Genomic DNA, 20,007 nt, shown 5'->3' with positions numbered 1-20,007 from the left:
TCATCAGCAGCCTGTTCTCATGCGAGTATTACTGGCAGCATTAAAAAAAGCTGTGACTATACTTTTTTTGGGTAAACATTTGGGAAGGAAAGCTTCCAAGAAGAGGTAACTGAATGTGAGATGGACCAGGTCCCAAGAAAATAGATTATTTAATCTGAAGTACAGAAAAAGAGTTTTAATTTAGCAGTAGTACTGTAGGGATATGGAGTTGTTAGTTTTCTTCCTCTTGCAGTCTGTCAGTATTCAGCATCCAGCACTCCATGAATTGCATTCAGTGGGAATGTGGAAATAATTTGTCTGACATCCTATCCCAGCCATCTGTACAGCATAAAGTCTGCATCATGCCCTGGATGGATACAGCAGCATTTCTGCATTTCAGTGATAAGGGTGGGGTGTGTGCAGTGCACCCCATCCCCTCAGGTGAGGCTCACCCTGACCAGCAGAACCAAACCAGCCCAGAAAGGCTCCTGGGCTGCCTGCCCACCCCTGAGCTCAGCCTTGGCCCTCTGCATTCCCCCCACATGTCCAGGCTTGCTCTGCCCACCCCAGGCAGCCATGAGTGTGGACTACACAGCCACAGTGTCTCCATCTTTGGCTCTGGGCCCTCTGCACGGACTGGGACCAGTTTGGAGTGACCTAGCACGAGGCAGACACTGACACACTCAAGCAGGGACAAGGATGTAGGGAGGGGATCCTTCCCTGGTAGGACTTCATGCACTTGGAAAGGCCTATGGCCTGGGACACTCAGACCTTGATGGGGAGACAAACAGGGAGTGGACAGGAAAGCTGAGTCTCTCAAGGACCCTGCTCATCCCAAGTTGTGCAGCCACGGATCTTTTCTTCTCCACTGGACACCCCTTGGATCCAACATCACTGGGTTACAACTGGCAGCTTTCCAGCCTCCATCCACTCTTTACACACAGGGCAGCCTCCCTATGGCTACCCCAAAGCCAAAGCACCCCACACCTTTCCCCCATGTGGGCATCACTAGTGGGGTTGGTGGCCAAGGTGTGTCCCCCTTGTCCTCTGTGACTGCCAGGTCTCTGCAGGCAGGCCCCAGCTGGGCTCAGACCCATTTCCCTGCAGCATGTTGTAAAGAGCACAGCAGGTTCTTAACATCTTTATTAGTTAGTTGGTTTATTTCCAACACAGTAACTCCTCTCTACAGCAACAGGTTAGTTAGATCCGGTTTACATATTGCTGTCTCACGAGTGCTGCGGCCTCCATGCCGCTGTGACAAAACCAGGCTGCACTCAGACAGGAAAATGTGTTAAATTCCGCTGTGGAAAAAAAGGAAAACGAACAAAAATCAAAAGAACAAACCACCAGGGAAAACCAAACCAACCAACCAACAAAACCAAGGTGAGGAACTGAAGGCGAGCACGGCCACACCACCTCCAGGGAAACCACACGGCACTGCTTGGACAAGAATGCGAGGAGGAGTGAACCCAAAAAAGGTCAGGGATTGGGCAAACCCTTATATATATATTATGTATAGGTATTTATATATATATATCATCTGGAAGGACACGCTGAGAAAACAAGAGATCGCAACGGTATCTACCGTAAAAAGGAGCTACGTAGCTTTCAGAGTCACACCAAGAAGGAAGCACACAGCAGAACAAAGTGGGGGACAAAGGGGCACACTGGTGTTTTGGGGTGGCCTTTCACCAGGGGAGGGTTTGGGTGGGGCACGGGTCTCAGGGCCAAAAGCCCTCATACACCCGCTGGGAGCCCCAGGAGCTCTGTGCCCTTCACTGGGGAGCAGGGATGGGGTCTGAGGGTGCAATGCTTTTGTGGGGCTGGCTGGGACCTGCTCCAGCGGGCCGGTTCTGCTCACCCAGGAGGTGGCACCTGGTGGGTTCCCTGCTCATGTCCCCCATGGACACCCTACAGAGACCTGAGCACCCATCAGCAGAGGCAGGGCCATCCTTACCTGTGCCAGGAGGGGCTGGGCACGGCTGCTCGGGCAGCAGAGGCTGGGTGGCCATCACTGGGGTTATGCAATGACAGGGGTCCCTGTGCTGAGTGGGAGAGGCAAGAGCCACCTGGACTTGGTGGCCAGAGGGGGCCCCACGGCCTGGGGGGAGCCAAGCCCTTGAGAGACGCCCTGCTCGGTGTGCAGGCAAAGTGCTGGAGGTGGGGGGTGGACCTGGGGAGCCTCGGTGGGTCTGGGCAGCTGTGTGGGCGAAGCCAGACCATGGAGCGCTCCCCACATCCCATGGGTCACCCCACAGTGTCAGCACCTTGTGGTGAGGCACCCTGCGGGGCAGGGGGTGCTGAGGGCTCCCCAGCACGGCGGGGGGAGTGTCTCATCTTATTGCTAATGGCTCCTCGGTGATGACACCCACAGGTTGTGGCAAAACTTGAGGTGGGATTTGCTGTGTGACATCCCCTGAAACAGCGGCCTCTGGACCCTGGCAGGCTCAGCCCAAGAGCTGGGAGGGGAACTGACAGTGTGGCAGGGGCCAAGCCAGCCAATTCCCCCCCCCCCCAGTGCATTTCTGGTGGCAGATGGTAATTGTCCTTCTTGCAACAAGGGACCAAGGAAGTGCCATCACCGGTGGCAGGGGGACAGTCATGCCACCCTTCTGCTCTTATAGCTTCTGGAGTAGGGCTGACCTCTCTTCAGTTGCCCCAGGGCAGCCCTCAGGATACATGACCAGGGCGAAGGGACAGTATGGGATGTGATTTCTCACAAGGCGCAGCCAGCTCTGGGGTAGCAAGTTCTGGGTGTGCTGGGGGATCCCATGCTAGCTCTCCCTAGAGAGGGCCACCAGGGAGAAATGAAAACTGCATCCCTAGGTACAGACCAGTGACCTCCCAGTAACGCTGCTCCCTCTTCCTGTATTCCTTTTGGTCAGCCATCAGTTGAACTTGGGAGACCAACCTACCTCCTGTGTCCTCTCCACGTGCTGTCCCATCCCATCATAACATCCTGTCCCCATCTCACCACCCTGACCCTGCTACCCCATCCTGGCCCTGCCCCCCCCGCCACCCACCCTCCCAAGCCGGGGCCAGGCCGGTGCTGGGGAGGGTGAGGACCAATGCAGAACCATGTGTGACTGCTGGACGAAGCCCCTCTCCTTCTCCTGTACCAGACAAGGGGGTGGGGCCAACGGCAAAGAAGATAAATTGACCCCGAAGAAGCGAGGGCTCTGGTGGAGGATGTCCACGGGGCGGGTGGGTGCTGGCGGGATGCTGACGGATGGGAGATGGCTCTGAAGGAGACGTCGGCGGCGGGCGCGGGCCTCAGCACGAAACCTCCATGGTGTGGTTGATCTGCCCCATGGCCTCGGTGCTCTCCGAGTGGGTGCAGGCGCGCGGGCGGGTGCCATCCACGGAGCTGGCGCTGGTGAGGGAGGCCGTGCGGGAGCGTGCCAGGCGGGTCATGCTGGCAGATGGCACTGCACGGGCACACAGAGACGGCCAGGGTGCTCAGATCCCTCTGAAAACCTGAGCCAACACTGCCACCAGCCCTGCTCCCCAATGCGACTGAGCCTGGGCACAAGCTTGCAGCAAGCGGTGCTGTGACAACATGAGCAGCTCCAGGTGAGGGACAGCAGGGCAGGGCTGCTCTGGGCAGGCTGAACACCAGGCTCACTCCTGGGCATGCAACCTCTGGGCATCAGGCAGTGGGAACCCCTGACTACCATGCTCCAGGAAAAGAGTGAGCAGGGATCAGAGCTCCCCTGGCTGCCCAGGGTGTGCAGGGAAGGTGGCACCATCCCTCAGCCAGGATGGCCCACCTGGAAGAGGGTACAGTGGGCACACTGCCGAGACTGTGCCTGCATGGAGGTGGAATTGTCTGAATGCCATTTCTCAGCCCCCAGCCCTGGCTTAGAGTGCCATCTCAGGCAAAGCAGAGCGAGGCAGTGGGCATCTGGCAGGAAAGGGCCAGTCCTGCATCCAGGCTGCTCCCAGAGGTGCCCAGGCAGCTGGAGGGCACAGGCCAGGCAGGCACCATGCAGCAGCGGGCACTGAGCGGTACCTGTGCCTCCACTCAGCCTCCGATCCTTCAGGTGGGTGACTGGCAGGGGCAGGAGAAGGGCAGGGAGGGCAGAGAGAGAGTGTCAGCCCTGTCAGCCTCTCCTCTAGGCCAGGAGCCCCTGCCCAACCCACGTGTGCCTGCACACGGAGCTGTCCCTGTGCACACACACTGCACACACACACAGACTGCACACACACACACGGACACACAGACACCCACACATGTGGAATTTTGCAAGCATGCACACACGGGTCAACATGTACACACACAGGTCACCATGTGCACACACATGGTCTTAAACTGTGCACACAAACACACACACAGACTTCTGCGCATCAGCTCTGCTTGTCTGTTGCACACACACAGCCCCTGCTCGTGCATGCCCACACACATGTATGTGCACACCAACACAGGGAGCCTGACACACACACATGTGCACACCAGAGCCCTTGTACACACATCTGTGCACATAGAGCCTGTACACCCCAGTCCCCTGTGGACACACGGACAGACAGACCTGCAGCAGGTCAGCACACACACATGGGCACACACAGACCCACACCAGCCCCAGCCCAGCCCCAGCACTCACTGTAGCCCATGCCTTGCAGGAAGTACTTGAAGGCTTCGGTCAGCTTGCCTGGCTGTAGGGAGAGAGCAGAGTGAGCTGAGCCGAGGCAGCACTGAGGCTGAGGTCCCCTCTCAGCCCTGAGCAGCCCCACTGTGAGACCCTTATAGCCCATCCCCAGTTGGGCAAGGACAGCACCAGTGCATGTCTCAGGGCCCAGTATGCCCAGGTAACTGGGGAAATTGTGAGGGCTCACCTGTGTGACCTGGGGCAGCCCACCAGAGTCAGCCATCTGCAAAGAGAAGGTCCTGCTTAGTTTGGGAGGGTGCCTGTACTGCCCACCATCCCCCCGGACCCACTGGCAGGGTGCCACTGCTGGGGTCACCCTGCTCTGCCCATACACCCCCAGCTCCAAGGGCCATGATGGACCTGGAATGGAGAGATGGAGACACCCTGCAGCCCTGGGGCAGAAGGGAATCGGGCACTTCATAGGCAGCAGGAACCTCCCTACTGCCTGTTGCCACCAGCCTACCTTCAGGAATGTGGTGTTGGTGGGATCCAGCTTGGAGTTGCACTCCACCTGCAGGCAAGAGAGATGATATTAGCACCCTAGGAAGCCAGGAGCCATGAAGTAGTCCTCTGGCCCACAGCATTCCAGCTGACAAATGCCACCCCAGCCAGGAGCAGACAGGGCACTAGGTGAGCCCTGCACCTGCAGGACCTCCGTCCCTGCCATGGGACAGAGGGGACTTTCCTCCCATGAGCCTGGGCAAGGGTGGGGACTGAACGGGAGGTGAGGGGGACTGGTGAGTCACTCTGTGTCACACGGGTGTGTACAGGCACACAAGTGTGCCAGCAGCTGTGTGGGTGCATGTGGCAGAGCAGGGAGTGCCCGTGTGCCTACACAGCCGAGCATGCACGGTGTGAGCACATCTGGGCATATGGAGAAGGGGGAGTTTTCCAGGTGTGGCAACCACACAGAGCCGTGTGTGCAGAGGTGCCCACACGAGCAGGCAGGTCTGCACATGAGCAGGCACACTCCCAGCCCCAGGAGCTGCCATGTGTGTGAGCAGGCAGTGAACATGTGCGTGCCCGTGCGTGGGCATCACCCGCCTGGCGCCCTGCAGCACTCACCACCCCCTCCTCAGCAGGCGCATTGTCTCCGACCACCAGCATCACAGGGCAGCTGGAAGTGACAGGAGAAGGGGCCTGGTCAGGGTTTGGTCTGAGTGAATTCCCCTGCCCAGAGACCCCTCCATGACTTGCTGGTGTGACTCTTACCGCAGCGTCTTGGCATTAGGCACGGTCCCAGGCCGGTTGATGTCCAGGTCCCTGCGGCTGATGGAGGAGAAAGGCCAGTGTGAGCTCATGGGCAGGTGCCACCACTGATGCCACAGCACAAGAATCAGGCTACTGCCAGCCCCAAGAAGCCACACACAGCCCTACTGTCTCAGCACCTTATGCATGGAGGATGCCCTAGCCATCTCTGCCACAAGATGAAGCACCCAGCAGAGTGGCAGGGCTCCCAAGCCCCTGCATGCATGGGACAGCATCTCTGCCCCCTTTCCCAGACCTGTGCCAGCACCCAGTGCAGGGGGAGACATGGATATCCATGATGTATCCATGATGGTGGGCTCTGGGACATGGCAAGGCTTTGGCTCAGGTACCACCACTCCCACATGCCCAGCCAGCAGTGGCAGACAGGTTTGCACTGCTGCCTGCATGCACTGGAGGGTGATGACAGCACCCAACAGGGGTCTGGGCACTCACAGTGACCTCAGAGCCACCCACCAGCACTGCAGCCCTCACCCTAGCACAGACAGGGACCCAGCCCTGCAGTGGGGCTGCCTGGAGCACTCACCCATTGTACATGTTGAGGAAGAGCTGGAGGTTGAACTGGTTCACCACGCTGCCGATCTGCTGCCGGTAACTCTGCACCAGCTCCGTGTTGTTCATCAGCTCCTCCTGTGCCAGCAGGGGATGGAGGTCAGGGCAGGTGCTGGGGACACACCCTGCTCCCCAAGTCCTGCCCATGCCAGCCAGCACGGATGAGAAGGGGATGCTGGGCAGTGCAGCTGGGCACGGTGGAGCTGCAGGCAGCACACCCAGGCAGGACATGGGCACAGTTCACAAACTCATCAAGGTTAAGCCTCAGACCAGGCAGGGCTTGACTAACCCCAAACCTGTACATGGGACAGGCCCAGTGGCACTGTGGCACTGGCAGGGCGCAGCCCAGGTGACCCAGCTGGGATGCTGGGCCAGGGGCTGGGGGCAGAGGCCTGGAGGATGCACAGCCCTTACCTGGCTGAACAGATGGGACAGGACAATGTCTGGCAGCGTGCTGGTGAGGCCAGAGAGCTGCAGAGGGAGCACAGGGAGTTACTGCACTGCCATGGCTGCCTCCTGCCCCAGGAAGCTGCCAGGACTGGCAGGAGGGGTCGGGGCCTGCCCACCTTGGCAGCTGCCCAGTCAATCCAGCCTTTGCCATTGGGGTCGATGTTCATCAGGACCAGCCCTTCGACCAGGTCAGGGAAGATGAGCTGCAGAGAGCAAGAGGGGAGAGGCTCAGAGGGGAGGGGAGATGTGCCCTGGGCAGCCCCCCACCAGAGCCACTGCACAGGCACTGCATGGAGCTGATGTGACCCCGTCCTGGGAGCAACAGGAGACCACCCAGCCACTGTGGCCTTGGCACTGCTGTCCTGGGTGCCCCAACCCCCCAGGAGCCTCTGCAGCAACAGAGACTGCCTGGAGGTATCAGCTCCTGCTCTTCCCCATGCCCTGGACTGACAGCAGGTACAAACAGCTCAAGGCCAGCCCATCCCAGCCCCAGGCTCACCGCAAACTTGGCCAGCACGTAGGCTCCTGCCCCAACACCGATCCCGATCACATACTTGAACCTGGAAATATGGAGAGGTGTACATGAGGGACAGCAGGCTCCAACACGTTCCCTGGGACACCCCTCCACCCACAGCAAGAAGACTTGCAGGATGCCAGCCCCAAATCTTTGTCTTCTGTCCATGTCCCGGCCAGGACCCTCAGCCAGCAGCTGTGGAAGAGAGGCTGACTCACCCGAAATGCTGCACCACGCTGGGTAACATGGCAGCCAGCTGGTCCATGGATGGATACTGGTACCTGTGGCACAGGGAGGCACAGGATGGTGGTTATGGAACCTGTTCAGAGCACAGTGTCGGGGACAGGGCAGCTGGGCTGCCTGAAATGGGCAGGGAAATGCCACCCACCTGCAAACCACCCACCCTGGGCCAGTCATCTGCCACAGGCTTTGGCTCAGTTTGGAAAGACCCACAGGCAGAGCACAACTGCCATGCAGCAACAACCCAAGGGGCAGGGAAGTGACACCCCAGCAGGCACAGTGAGCCCCTGCAGCTGGCACCTACCCCTGAGGGAACTGTGAGGCTCCTGCCTGCTGTCCTGGTGCATCCACGTGGCACACCACAAAGTGCTTCGTGATCTCCTGCATGTCCTCATAGTTGAAGAAGGTGTTGAAACAAAGCTTGTCTGTCAAAGGGCAGGTGGGTGTCAGAGACAAAACACCCCAACTCTGGGGCCTGGTGGGTCAGGGGAGCATGGACAGCAGCTGCCCACCCTCCCACTGCCCTTCACCCAGGAGGTGACATGCCACCAAAACCATCCCATCCCTTCCCTCCAGGCTCCTTGTCCTCCCAGCAGGGACCACAGTTGCTGTTAGCAAGGGCTGCATCCCTACAGGTGTCAGGAGGCATGGGGATGGACAGACACAGCCAGAATGAGAAGTTTGTGGTGACCTCATTCTCAGAAGGATGGGACTGAGGGCTGCAGAGCCCAGGACTGCAAGACCACCCAGTGGGCAGCAGGATTAGCAGCCTGGAGCATTAGCCCTGTCCAAAATCCCCAGAAAGGGCTCAAGCAAACACAGGATTTGAGGAACAGCTGCAAATCTCCCTGCTTGGAAAGAGTCAAAGAAACATCCCCAGCTGTGGACAAGACCCCAGCATTGCAGTGGGATACAGACACTGCCAGGGCTTGGAGGGGTCCTGTCCTGTTCTGTCCCATGGCATCAGTGCTGGACATGCCTCCCAACACGTGGGGTGAGGCAGGTTGTGAGGCTCCTTGCAGCCAGCGTGACGTGTATCTGAGCAGCCAGAGCTGCTGCAATGGTGACACAGCTCATGTGGCATGTCAGTGACTCAGCCTCAGCCGCCAGCAGAGCGGGAGATGCCTCTCCCCACTCGCAGGGAATTGAGCATCCTGGATCAGCCGGAAGGGACAGGGCTCTGGGTGCAGGTCTAGGGCTGCAGGCTGACACAAAGTGCAGCATCTCCACATCAGAGCCCCAGCCCCTCCTTCCCTGCTATTCCCAGTCTCTCTTGTCCCCCATTCTGCTCTGCTGCCAGCTGGGTCCATGCTCTGAATACCAACAGGCTGGAGATGGCAGTGAGAACCAGCCCAGCATCCCCCGTGTCCCATCCCTGCTGCTGCTGTGGCCAGCATCCCCCGTGTCCCATCCCTGCTGCTGTGCTGTGGACAGGCAGGCAGGCAGCACTGCGGTGGCCAAGCCCTCCTGGCTGTGCCTGGCTTTGTGTCCAGCTGAGCACCCAAACTCCCCTGGTGTTTCAGATACCCCGTGCAGCCATGGGTGGGGGCAAAGGAGCTGAGCCAGGGGCGATGTCCCGGCAGCCCTGGGGCCCAGCCCTGCCTGCCCTGCAGCCCAGCTGGGAGCAGCACTCACGGTTGAGGCCCACATCGTGGTAGGTCAGGATGGCCGGGCGGTTCCCCTTGGGAGAGCCCCGGATCACCACGTGCAGCAGCCCGTAGGGGGTCTCAATGTCGTGTTCCTGGGGAAGAGGAGACAAAGGGTGAGGCCCACCTGCCCTAAGGAATTCTTCCATCCTCCCCTGCCATCACAGCCTTCCCTGCTGCTTCCTCAAATGGCTGGGTCCCATGGGAAGACACGGGAAAGAGGAGCAGCTGTCCCAGGAAAAAAAAACAGCTCTGGGTATTCCAGAGAGGGTAGAAAGCAGGACAAATCATGGGGAAGGGAAGGGAAGGGAAGGGAAGGGAAGGGAAGGGAAGGGAAGGGAAGGGAAGGGAAGGGAAGGGAAGGGAAGGGAAGGGAAGGGAAGGGAAGGGAAGGGAAGGGAAGGGAAGGGAAGGGAAGGGAAGGGAAGGGAAGGGAAGGGAAGGGAAGGGAAGGGATCACAGGATGTAAGATTGGACATGCGTATCATGGGATGGGATCACAGGATGGTATCAAGGGATGGATCCAAGAGAGCTTGAGAGAGAAGGATAACAGGATAGGACCACAGGACAGAAAGGAGATCTTCAAGGGCTTGAGACCAAGAAAATTTTGGCAACAAGGGAGGGGCTCACAGCATGGCCCAGTTGGGTGCAGTTTCAATGTGTCTGGGACAAACAGGCAGAGGTCAGACCTTGGACAGCACTCCAGGAAATGCTGTAAGTGATCCCAAAATTACAGCTAAAGTAACTTTAAAACCTGAAATAGCAGTGCCCCCACACAGAGACAAAAACTACCCTGTGCCTCAGTTTCTCTGTCTAGGAGGGTTCCTTTCCTTCCACATCCTGGCCCTTGCTGCCAGCCATCACAGGAAACTGAGTGCAGGTGCTCCCCAAGGACAAGGGACCAGAGGTCCCCTCCAGATGCCCACCAGCCAGTCCAGCAGCAGCGACCCCGGGGCTGGGATTGCTGGGTGCAGGAGCAGCATGTGCTGAGCAGGGCAGGGCAGGGCAGGGATGGTGGCAGGGTGCCCAAGCATCACAGCCCTCACTGCTGGCACTGGCAGCCCCATGGCTGGGCTGGTGGGAGGGGAGCAGGTACGTGGATGCTCACGCGGGTTACACGCCACCAAGGACTCTGAAGGACACATGGTGGGTGGGAGGAACAGCCTGGGGACAGGGTCTCCTCACTGCAGTGCCTCCCCTCACTGAGACCTGCTGTCCCTGGGGGAACACGGTGGCCAAAAGCAGATCCAGGGCTCTGTGGAGACATCTCTTCTCATCCAAGGGCACCCTGACCCCATCCCTCATCCACAGCTGTCCCTCCACCCTCTGCAGCTGCATCAGGCAGAAGTGCACAGGCAATGACATCCCTCTGCAACAACACATTGGGACACTGAGGCAGAGCAAGGGCCTGGCCCAAGGTCACAGAGCAGGAGACATCCATGTGGTCTGGTCCTGGGCACAGGGCTGCCTCCTTGCCAGCACCATCCCCGTGGTCCCCATCACATGCCCAACAGCTCAGCTTTCAATTCTACCCCAAAATCACCTGCCCACGGTAGCAGATCCAGCCTCAACACTGCTCCCTCCTGCCCCCCACCCTCCATCAAGCCAGGCACATCCTGCCCGTGGTGCAGCCTCTGCAGCACCGCTGGCTACCACAGCCCTGCCCTTTGCCGCAGGGATGCTCGCTGGGGGAAGAGCCTCGGCATGCAGGGGATGCACGCAGCAAGGAGAGAGGGGCACAGACAGCCCACAGCAAGGAGAGAGGGGCACAGACAACCCACAGCCCCAGCAAGGAGGGACATGGGGGTCTCAGCACCCACAGGTGTCTGAGCCCACCCATGTCCAGGCTACCGCTGCAGTGCTCCCACCTCTCTCACCCCCTCTGCACCAGCCTGTTGCCATCGGGTGTTGCCATCACCGCAGAGGCCAGAAAACAACTGAGGGCTTGTTTCAAAACAGGCAGAGACCCTGTCCCTCTGCAGCTCAGGGGGTGGGCAAGGGGCAGTGTGCCCCCATCAGCACACAGCCCCAGCACGGGCACAGCCGCTCACCCTCAGCCTGGGCACAGCACCTCTGCCCGCCTCGGGGAGGACACGCTCAAGGACAATGCGTCCCCAAAACCTGCAGCACATCAGGGATGCGGCAGCAGGGCTGGGGGGAGGAAGGGCTCCCCAGCCGTGGGTCCTCCCTGCCCCATTGCCTGCCTGACCTACTCCGAGCCCTGCCGGCTGCAAAGGCCCAGCCTGGGCAAGCAGCAGAGACGCTGGGGCAAAACACCTGCGGAGGGAGGGAGAGAGGGAGGGAGGGCAGCGAGCAGGGGAACGCGGTACCTACCCCATCCCAGCACTCCGGCATGGTGAGGAGCTGGGCGGACGAGGATGCTCAGGTGGGCCAAGCTGGAGGTGCGGGTGTGGGGCACGGGAACGCAGCGCCGGGGCTCAGCGCAGCTCTGCGCTGGCTCAGCCCCTCGCCTGCATTTATAGCGGAGCCCCAGCCCTGCGCTGAGCCCTCCCTCGCCCTTCCCCCTCGGCAGGCTTGGCCTCCATTGCGGGCGAGCGCCGCGATGGAGCCAGCACTCAGCCATTGGCTGCCGCGGGAATTATTCATGCTCCAATTGGCCCCAAATACCCTTGTTTATGAAGAAAAAACGCCTGGCACCGTGCGGTACCTTCTCCATCTTCCCTCTTTGGGCAGACGGAGGCAGGCGGGGTGTCTGGACTGGCATTCCCGCGGAGCAGCCCTGGCACGGCCAGGGCAGTGCCAGCTGTGCCCCTGCACACACCTGGCTGCGGCCACACAGAGCCCGCAGCCATGGCCAGGGCCCTGCAGCCGTGCCCGGGCAGGGCAGCACACACACAGCCACAGATGGACACGGGCACATGCTAAAAAACAGGAGAGGGACACAGCAGGCGCGCTGTGCCACGTGTCCGTGACCACGCGTGTGCATGCACAGGAACACGTACCAACACAGACACACATGGGCCAGGCAAAACTCTGTCTGCCAGGGGAAAAACTGGGAAACTTAATACCATACCCACACCAAAGCACGTACACCCCACTGGGAGGAGTGGCACACCCCCCAGGGCAGGCCCTGTGTGTGTCAGTACCTGTTCTGTGCATGTCGTGCACACCAGGAGCACACCTGCTGCATCAGCATGGATGCCATGGCCATCACTAATGCTGGTGGATGCACAGCGAGCTGCACACCTGCAGAGCCTTGGACAGGTGTGCACAGAGGGGCACACACATGTCCATGCCTGTGTCACCTCACCCAGCAGCACACCCACACAGCTGTGGGATGATGGCACACAGGGGTTGTGCAGGGTTTCTCCCTGACCTGGGCATCACCAGTGGCAGGCAAATAAAGCAGGAGGAGGGACAATCCAGCAGCTCCAAGGGGTTGGATTGTGGCCCTGGACTGACACATGCTGTGTGCATGCACACATGTGTGAGTATTCCCATGTGCACATGTGTGCAGCAGATGATTTCTTCCCTGATTCCAACGAGGCCTTTCACCACCACCATCACCAAAACCCCCCAGCAGTCTGTGGGTGCCCTTCCCCTGCACCCTGCCTGCCCCTGCCCAGTCCAGCAGCACTGCCCCACTTGGCATGACCAGCACAAAGCTGGGCAATCATGGATGGAGAAGGAGTCCCATAGTCCCTTCACTGCCTTTCAGGAACCCACTGAAAGCCATGTGCCACAAACAAGGCAGGGCTGCACAGGCAGAAGGTCCTGATGTGGGAGAAAGGACAGGCAGGCAGAGGGATGACATTCCCACTGCCTCCACCAGGCTTCACCCTGACTGCTCTGTCCCGTGGGGAGCTCAGACCCAGGCCTGGAAAGAGGCATCTCTGCAAGTGAAGGACTGAGTGTGATGCGGAATTCCAGCTCCCAGGTGGTTCCTGGCACTCCAGGTACCATTTCTGGTTTCCCCAGCCCTGCTGCCTGTAGAGCCAAAGACCATGAGAGACACAGTCCCCAGAAAAAAACAAGAGATGCAAAGGGACAAGAAAAGACAGAAAGTGATTAACAGAAGACAGAAGGGGTAGAAGAGCCAAGGTAAATACAAAAGGGCTTCAGGGAGATGGCAGGGCTGAGCAAGGCTGACTTTGCTGGAACAGCATCAAATGGGATCACCACTGCCTTGGCTACTAGCCCACGTGCCAGGTGGGTGGCCCAGACCTCCTGCAGGATCCAGGGTCCCAGGGCACCTTCCCACAGCTCTCCTGCACCTTGGCTTTGTCTCAAGGGCTTTACTTTGGCTGGTGGCACAAGTCAATGACTGGGTCTAGGGAGGAGCAGATGGACAGTGAAGAGTTAAGCTGGGGGCTGGATTGGATTATCCCAAGGAGGTGAGCCTAGAAAATTGGGTAAGATCTACCCAAGGAATGGCAGGCAGGCCCCAGCCTTTGCACTGCACCAACTTGCAAATGTCAGAGTGGAGAAAAGGAGGTGGTTGCCCTGGCATAGCCCAGGAAACTCAGCCCATCCCTGCCTGGAGGCTCTTGGAGGGAAACCAAGAGGTCAAAGGGTCTGGCTGGCTTGGGAAAAGCTGCCTTGGTTGTTGCCCAATTACTTTTCTAGGTCCTGAAGTGCATCCCTGTGGCATTTGCTGTCCAGAACTGCTCCACTTGGGCACCACCAGGGACACAGTTCAGTGCCACCGTGGGCCAACCCCTGAAACAGACAACATTTGTCCTGGGAGGGTCATTGCTCTTTAATATCCCCTGTGTGCCAACCAAGCCCTGCCCCAGCACAGCTGAGCCAGAGCCACACTGGTGCCTCTGGTGCTACTGAGAGCTCTGGGCAGCCTGGCACTGCCATCTCCCTCCCTCCTCACCTCCCTCTCCTTTCTCTCTCTCTCTCTGGTGACACCAGGAGGTTTGGTGTCCCCTCCAGTGGCCAACAGAAGCCCTGAGCAAGCAGAGAAAGGAGCAGCCCAGCCCTGCACACCCTGCTGCTCCCAGCCCCAGCACCTCACCAGCTTTGGAGCTGCTGGGGAGGGCACCATTTTAATTATTTTGTGTCTTTTGAGAGGTCCATCAGGTTTGTCCCACTCTGTGAAGCACAGCAGGCAGCACCCAGCACCCTGCCAAAGGCTGTGCTCCCTTACCAGCTGCACCCTCCCACCTGCATGGCAGTGGGCCAGCCCCAAAATTCTGGCCCTGCTAAATCAGGGACCTGTGCTCCACTGCCCTTGTCCCAGGATGAATGAATTCCACATTTATTTTGTCCTTACAAACGCTGCTGTTTCAGTGCTGTACCTGCAAGGGCTCAGCCATCACCACCCAATCCCACTGTCCCCATGGTCCCACTCTGGCAAAGTGGCATCACACAGCCTGAAGTTGTGACAATCACTGGTGTCCCTTGGCAGGGGAACACTTTGGGAGGGGGACAGGCAGCACTACCCACCACCCTCCCTCCCCAGGGAGCCTGGTGCAGGATGGGCCTTGGCAGGGGTGTGAGAGGGATGCAGACCAACGTGGGAGCCAGGCACAAGCTGAGCTCCCATGAGTGCTGGAGCTGCATCATGGGGCTCCTCTGGAGAGCAGGAATGGAGGTACAAGATGGGCAGTGCCAGCCAAGGGAGCAGAGGGGCCCTGCTCTCCAAGAGAGGTGGGTGGTATAGGGGGCAATGCCCCAGCCCTCCAAAAGAGAAAGAGGCTTTCAAACACCCTTATGTAAGCAGGGAGCTGGCATTGCCTGGGAAACCATCGCCATGGCAATGGTAGAGGGGCTGGAAAAGCAGCTCGGCCTTCCTGAGAAGAAATTGCCTGTTTTAAAGGTTTTGTCCCCAGCCCATGGCCGAGCGCCCACCAGCCACATCTGAGCGCCAGCACAGAGATGCCTGGCAGCATCCCCCTGTCCCCTGCTGACAAGGACCATGATGGATGAGCAAAAGGGACAGCAACACCCCTGAGTCCACTAAGTGCCCCCCAGCCTTCCCCAGGCACAGGCTGCTGTTCCATGTGAAACCCAGGGGTGGGCAGCACCTCCCACGGCTGCTCCTACCTTCCAGTCTGTGTCCACGGTGGAGAGGAAGACATCCGAGTTCTCCTGGGATGAGAAGGAGCCATTAGGGACAGACACCCCTCACTTCTGCAGCGCCCTCCCACCCAGCTCACAAAGCCCCCTGACACCATGGGCATCACTCCTGGGGCTGCAGGGGGCACAGTGCCCACATGTGCGCACACACACACACTTCCACAACAGCTGCACACACGTGCATGTGTTACCTGAGTGTGATGTATCGTGATGTGCAGCCTGTGCACACACATCCATCATCCCTCCAGACCTCACCCGTGCTCATCACCACGAGCACTCGCACACTGAGGAGCACCAATGTGCACCCAAAACCAGCACACACACACAGAGTGCCACCCCAGCACCAGCACACCACCCCTCCAGCCCTCCCAAGCTCCCCTGTCCCCACATGCAGGAGCCAGAGCCACCGTGGTCCCCACACTCACCAGCTCGGCGTCCTGTCCCCGCAGCAGCGGCTTCTCCTCGGTGAAGCGCAGCTCGTGCAGCCCTGCCATGGTCATCTCCTGCAGCAGCAGCCCTGCAGGGCAAGGCACAGGTCAGGGCAGGTCCTTTCCTTGGTCCTCTTTGCCCCAGCCCCCAGAGATTCACAGGGCTCCCTCCCAAAGGGGACCCAAATCAGCTCCACTGCACCCATCTGCTGTGGGCACTTGGTGCTTCAGTTGTCCAGGGGCTGCAGTGAGCCCCTCTGCACAGAGCAGACAGTGCCTAGATGGGCTCAGCTTGCAGTTCCTACCCAGCTCCAGTTCTCCCACTTAAGGACAAACCCATCTCCAGGGCATGATCTTGAGCAAACTGAGGGGCCAGCCTCATCTGTCCATGCTGGTCACCTCGATAAGCACCCAACCCAGAGCAAGAGCATCCAAATTTCCATCCCAGCTTTCAGCATTAGTCAAAGATAGAAAATCCAAATTTTTGGCCAGTTTTAGGCTGCAGATAGGTATGGATGGGACAGAGGGAGATCTCCCTGCACAGGCAGAATGAGGGGTGAAGTTTCTCAGCCATGCTGGGAGGCAGAGGGATGTTCCAAGCAGAAAGAGAACAGAGAGACAGCCTGAAGTTTGTACAGCAATGATGGAAGAAATCCAAATGTAAAGCCTTTGCTCCCAAAGTCTTCTCCTTGCCTGTGAATCAGGTGCTGGCTCGTTGGTACCTCAGCCCCATGACTTGGGGGGACAGACCTCTCCATGGAGCCACTGCCCAGCAGCACTGTGAGACTGGGTGCTGCTGACATCAACCAACACTGGCATCTCCAAAAATACCCCCAGGCACAAGCTCAGCTCAGAGAGCAAAAGAGAGCAAGGAGATCAGCAGCTGCCTGCACACAGAAGGTGAAAGACACAGGGAGCAGTCCAGGCTCCCTTGTGTTTGAATGGGATGGGTACCTGGCAAATCCCAGTAACGGGGGATTATCTGCACTCAGACCTCAGGTGTTGCCTTTGCAGCCTCTGTTTTCACCCTTTCCACAAGACCAAGCCTTCAGAAAAGCTGTTGCTTCTCCAAATGAGCCAGCACTGATCCCACACCCTCCCAGCTGTCTCCCCCTGTGCAATCTCCCTGGACATAACGGGGATGGTCTGGGCTGTACAGCAGCAGACACAGACCCACTCCATCCACACAGCCTCAGCTGAGCCTGCTCCACACTTTGTCCACCTCCAAACACAGGCAAGCCCAGGCTGACAATGTGGGAAGCCCAAGGAATGCCACAAATACTGCAAAGCCACCAGGAATACAGGAGCTGGCCATAAACTGCACTCCAAAGTCGGGTTTTGCTCCTCTGATTGGGTTTTCTATTCAAAACTCAAGCAGGCTGTGCCACCTGCCTGCTCCCTGCAGACACGGCACTTCGCCTTGCTCCTTGGGAGCCATCCAACAATCCAGGACTGTTGGGAGGGAGAAACACCACTGCAAAGCCTCTCGAGATTCCCAGGGCACCCAGCACCAGGAGTCTCCGTGCCACCCCCTGCCCAGAGGATCCCACCAGGCTGGGGGATGTTGAGAGGTGCCCTCAGCCCCAAGGAGAGGCACAAGTGAGGGGCACACTGCTCCAGGCTGGGCTGTGCTGCTGGGGAGATGGCTCTGTGGCACAGGGACAGCCCTGGCCCACAGCCCACCAGCACAGCCAAGCCAGCACAGCCTGCAGAGCCACCAACAGAGCAACCCCACAACCTCAGGAGGAAAAACAGGAGAAAAATCAGCCTCACCAATAGCTGGGTCTGGAGGAGAGCAGGAGAGTCCCACGCTGAGCACACCAACCCACCGTGTGGCCACGGCCCCGGGGTGGCTGGGAACAGCACTTAGTGTATGGTGAATGCCTTTATTAATTACAGCCTGCAGCTAGTATGGGAGGGAGGGAGGGTGGCTGAGCCATGAGGAAAGGCCCCGTGACCTTGTTTGTGTGGTGGGGGCAAAGCTGGCTCAGGGGGGACGTGGCAGAGCCCTGCTCCAACAGCAGGGGTGGACAGTCTCCCAGAGTGGGAGTTTGGGAATAGAGCAGGGATCGGTAAGTCAGGGATCAGGGTCACAGCCGTGCTGCCACCTTCGCTGGATGCTCTGCATCCCATGGCACCCCACAGGAACCCCTGTCCCTCCTTAGCAGTGTAGCTGTGGGGCTGTGGGCAGTCTCACTCAGCCCCACTGGGTCACCATTGCTATGGAGGGCTGGTGAGGAAGCCACAGCTCCAGGTGTCCCAGCCAAAACTCCAAACCTGGCTCCCATCTTCTGCCAGGGTAATGTGCCCAGTAACGAGCCCCTTTCCTTGCAGCTCACCCCAGTGCCCCCCAACCAGCACCCATCCCCTGGGTAACCCCCAAACATACCCATCTCTGCTCCCACTCTGCCTTCCCAGTGTGGTGCACAGCCAGGACACGTCTCTTCCCTAACTCCCAATCAGTTCCAAACGCAGCAGGACATAAATGCTCTGTCTGGGACTAGTGCTCTGCCCCACCAGGGGCCTGGCACTGTGTACATAGATGGGACAGGAACAGCTACATTGGCTTCCCTTCCCCAGGGATCTGCACTGCTGGCTAACTGCAGGAGAACCAGCTTGTAGCACTATTATTATTATTATTATTATATCATGATATATCATGATATAATAATAATTATATCATGATCACGACAAGGCTGTGAGCTCCATTTCACACTTGGGAGCGTGTTTGGTCACAGGGCAAGGATCCCTCAGATGTTCCTCAGTGTCACGGGAGTCCCCACACTGAGTACCTGCGAGCTGCCCTGGCACGGATGTGGTGCCCACAGGATGTTGGCACAGACACCTCGGCCTGACTGAGCAGCCACAAACAGGCAGACAAATCAGAAGTGAGGGCTGGCCCCTGCCAGGCAGTGAAGCCAAGGCAGCCTTCAGTGAGGCTGGCAGAGGGAGGAAGGGAACTTGCAGCTCAGTCTGGTGTGCCCCCCGCATTGCCCCCCGAGCGGGAGGGATGGGGGAGCACGATGGGGTGAAGAAAAACCCCAGTGTGACACAGCCTGGCCACATCCCGCTCCACCGGTGCAGGAGGAACAGCCGCGGCTGTCTCTGAACCCGTGGGGGACGCAGGACCCCAGCAGCCCCCACAAACCCCTCAAGTGCGGTCCAGCTGAGGGTGCAGGACCGGGCAGCCACACCACGGGAGCCGCCAGGCCGGGCCGGGGCACACGGTGCCACCGATGAGGGCTGAGCAGCGCAGGGTCCAGGGACACGGTGCCACCGATGAGGGCTGAGCAGCGCAGGGTCCGGGGACACGGTGACACTGCTGAGGGGCTGAGCAGCGCAGGGTCCGGGGCACACGGTGACACTGCTGAGGGCTGAGCAGCGCAGGGTCCAGGGACACGGTGCCACCGATGAGGGCTGAGCAGCGCAGGGTCCGGGGACACGGTGACACTGCTGAGGGGCTGAGCAGCGCAGGGTCCGGGACACACGGTGACACTGCTGAGGGCTGAGCAGCGCGGGGTCCGGGGCACACGGTGCCACCGATGAGGGCTGAGCAGCGCAGGGTCCGGGGGTGGCGGGGGCAGCCGGGGCTTTGGGGGGGCTCAGGCTGTCTCGCAGTGGCTGTTGCTAAGAGCAGCCTCCTCCCCAGCCCAGCGCATTGTCGGGACAGCGGGGAGACTCCCAGGGGAGGCTGGCTGAGGAGCCGGGAGGCACCGCAGGGATGCTCCAGCTATCCCCCAGCCCCCCCCCCCACCCCGGCTGTCTGCTCGCCGCCCCCTTTGCCTGGAGCTGCCGACTCCGTTCCCGTTCCCCAGCACCCCCGGGCTGGGCTTTCCCCGCTGCAGCAAGGCATCGCCTCCCGGAGCCCGGGCAGGACCCGAGCCCGGCCCCCGCGCCCCGGGAGCAAAGGCAGGGTGCGGGTGTGGGGCAGCTCCATCGCCTCGGGGGGCTCAGGGGCTGACGGCTCTCGCCATTCCCGGCCCCACCGCCCCTCCGGGTTCCACAGCCCCGCTCCGGCGCCGCGGCCGGGCCGTACCTGTCAGGAGCTCGATCTTGTGCCGGAGCACCTTCATGCCGGGGCGGGCGGGGCGGGCTGCGAGCGGCGGCGGCGGCCCCGGCGCGGGGGGCGAGCGGTGCCGGTGTTGGTGTCGGTGCCGGAGCCGGTGCGAGGTGCGCGGGGCGGCGCAGGGGCTGGGCTGGGCACGGCCCCGCCGGCCGGATCCTCCTCCCCTCGCCGG

The 20,007-nt window shown here is 59.8% G+C and overlaps 1 protein-coding gene across 5 annotated transcripts; it reads right to left on the bottom strand.

Annotated features, from left to right (window-relative positions):
- Positions 1-1,104: 1,104 nt before the first annotated feature.
- Positions 1,105-20,007, bottom strand: NDRG4 (NDRG family member 4). Of its 5 annotated transcripts, none has more exons than XM_059481201.1 (17): positions 19,806-20,007; positions 15,767-15,858; positions 15,309-15,353; positions 9,283-9,388; positions 7,952-8,072; positions 7,626-7,688; positions 7,393-7,453; positions 7,010-7,096; positions 6,858-6,914; positions 6,418-6,521; positions 5,838-5,894; positions 5,691-5,742; positions 5,089-5,136; positions 4,813-4,848; positions 4,581-4,632; positions 3,992-4,030; positions 1,105-3,407 (listed from the first exon to the last, which is right to left on the bottom strand). In XM_059481201.1, the coding sequence occupies exons 1-17, from the start codon at positions 19,840-19,842 to the stop codon at positions 3,253-3,255; spliced, it is 1,212 nt and encodes a 403-aa protein (XP_059337184.1). In that variant the 5' UTR covers positions 19,843-20,007; the 3' UTR covers positions 1,105-3,252. The 5 variants fall into 5 exon arrangements, with proteins under 5 accessions (XP_059337184.1, XP_059337185.1, XP_059337186.1 ...); XM_059481202.1 differs by lacking the exon at positions 19,806-20,007 and adding an exon at positions 18,159-18,208; XM_059481203.1 differs by lacking the exon at positions 3,992-4,030.

This window comes from Ammospiza nelsoni, chromosome 13 (assembly GCF_027579445.1).
Source record: "Ammospiza nelsoni isolate bAmmNel1 chromosome 13, bAmmNel1.pri, whole genome shotgun sequence".
NCBI classification, from domain to species: domain Eukaryota; kingdom Metazoa; phylum Chordata; class Aves; order Passeriformes; family Passerellidae; genus Ammospiza; species Ammospiza nelsoni.
The sequence above is the reverse complement of the archived record's forward strand: the minus strand, read 5'-3'. Positions and strand labels throughout refer to the sequence as shown.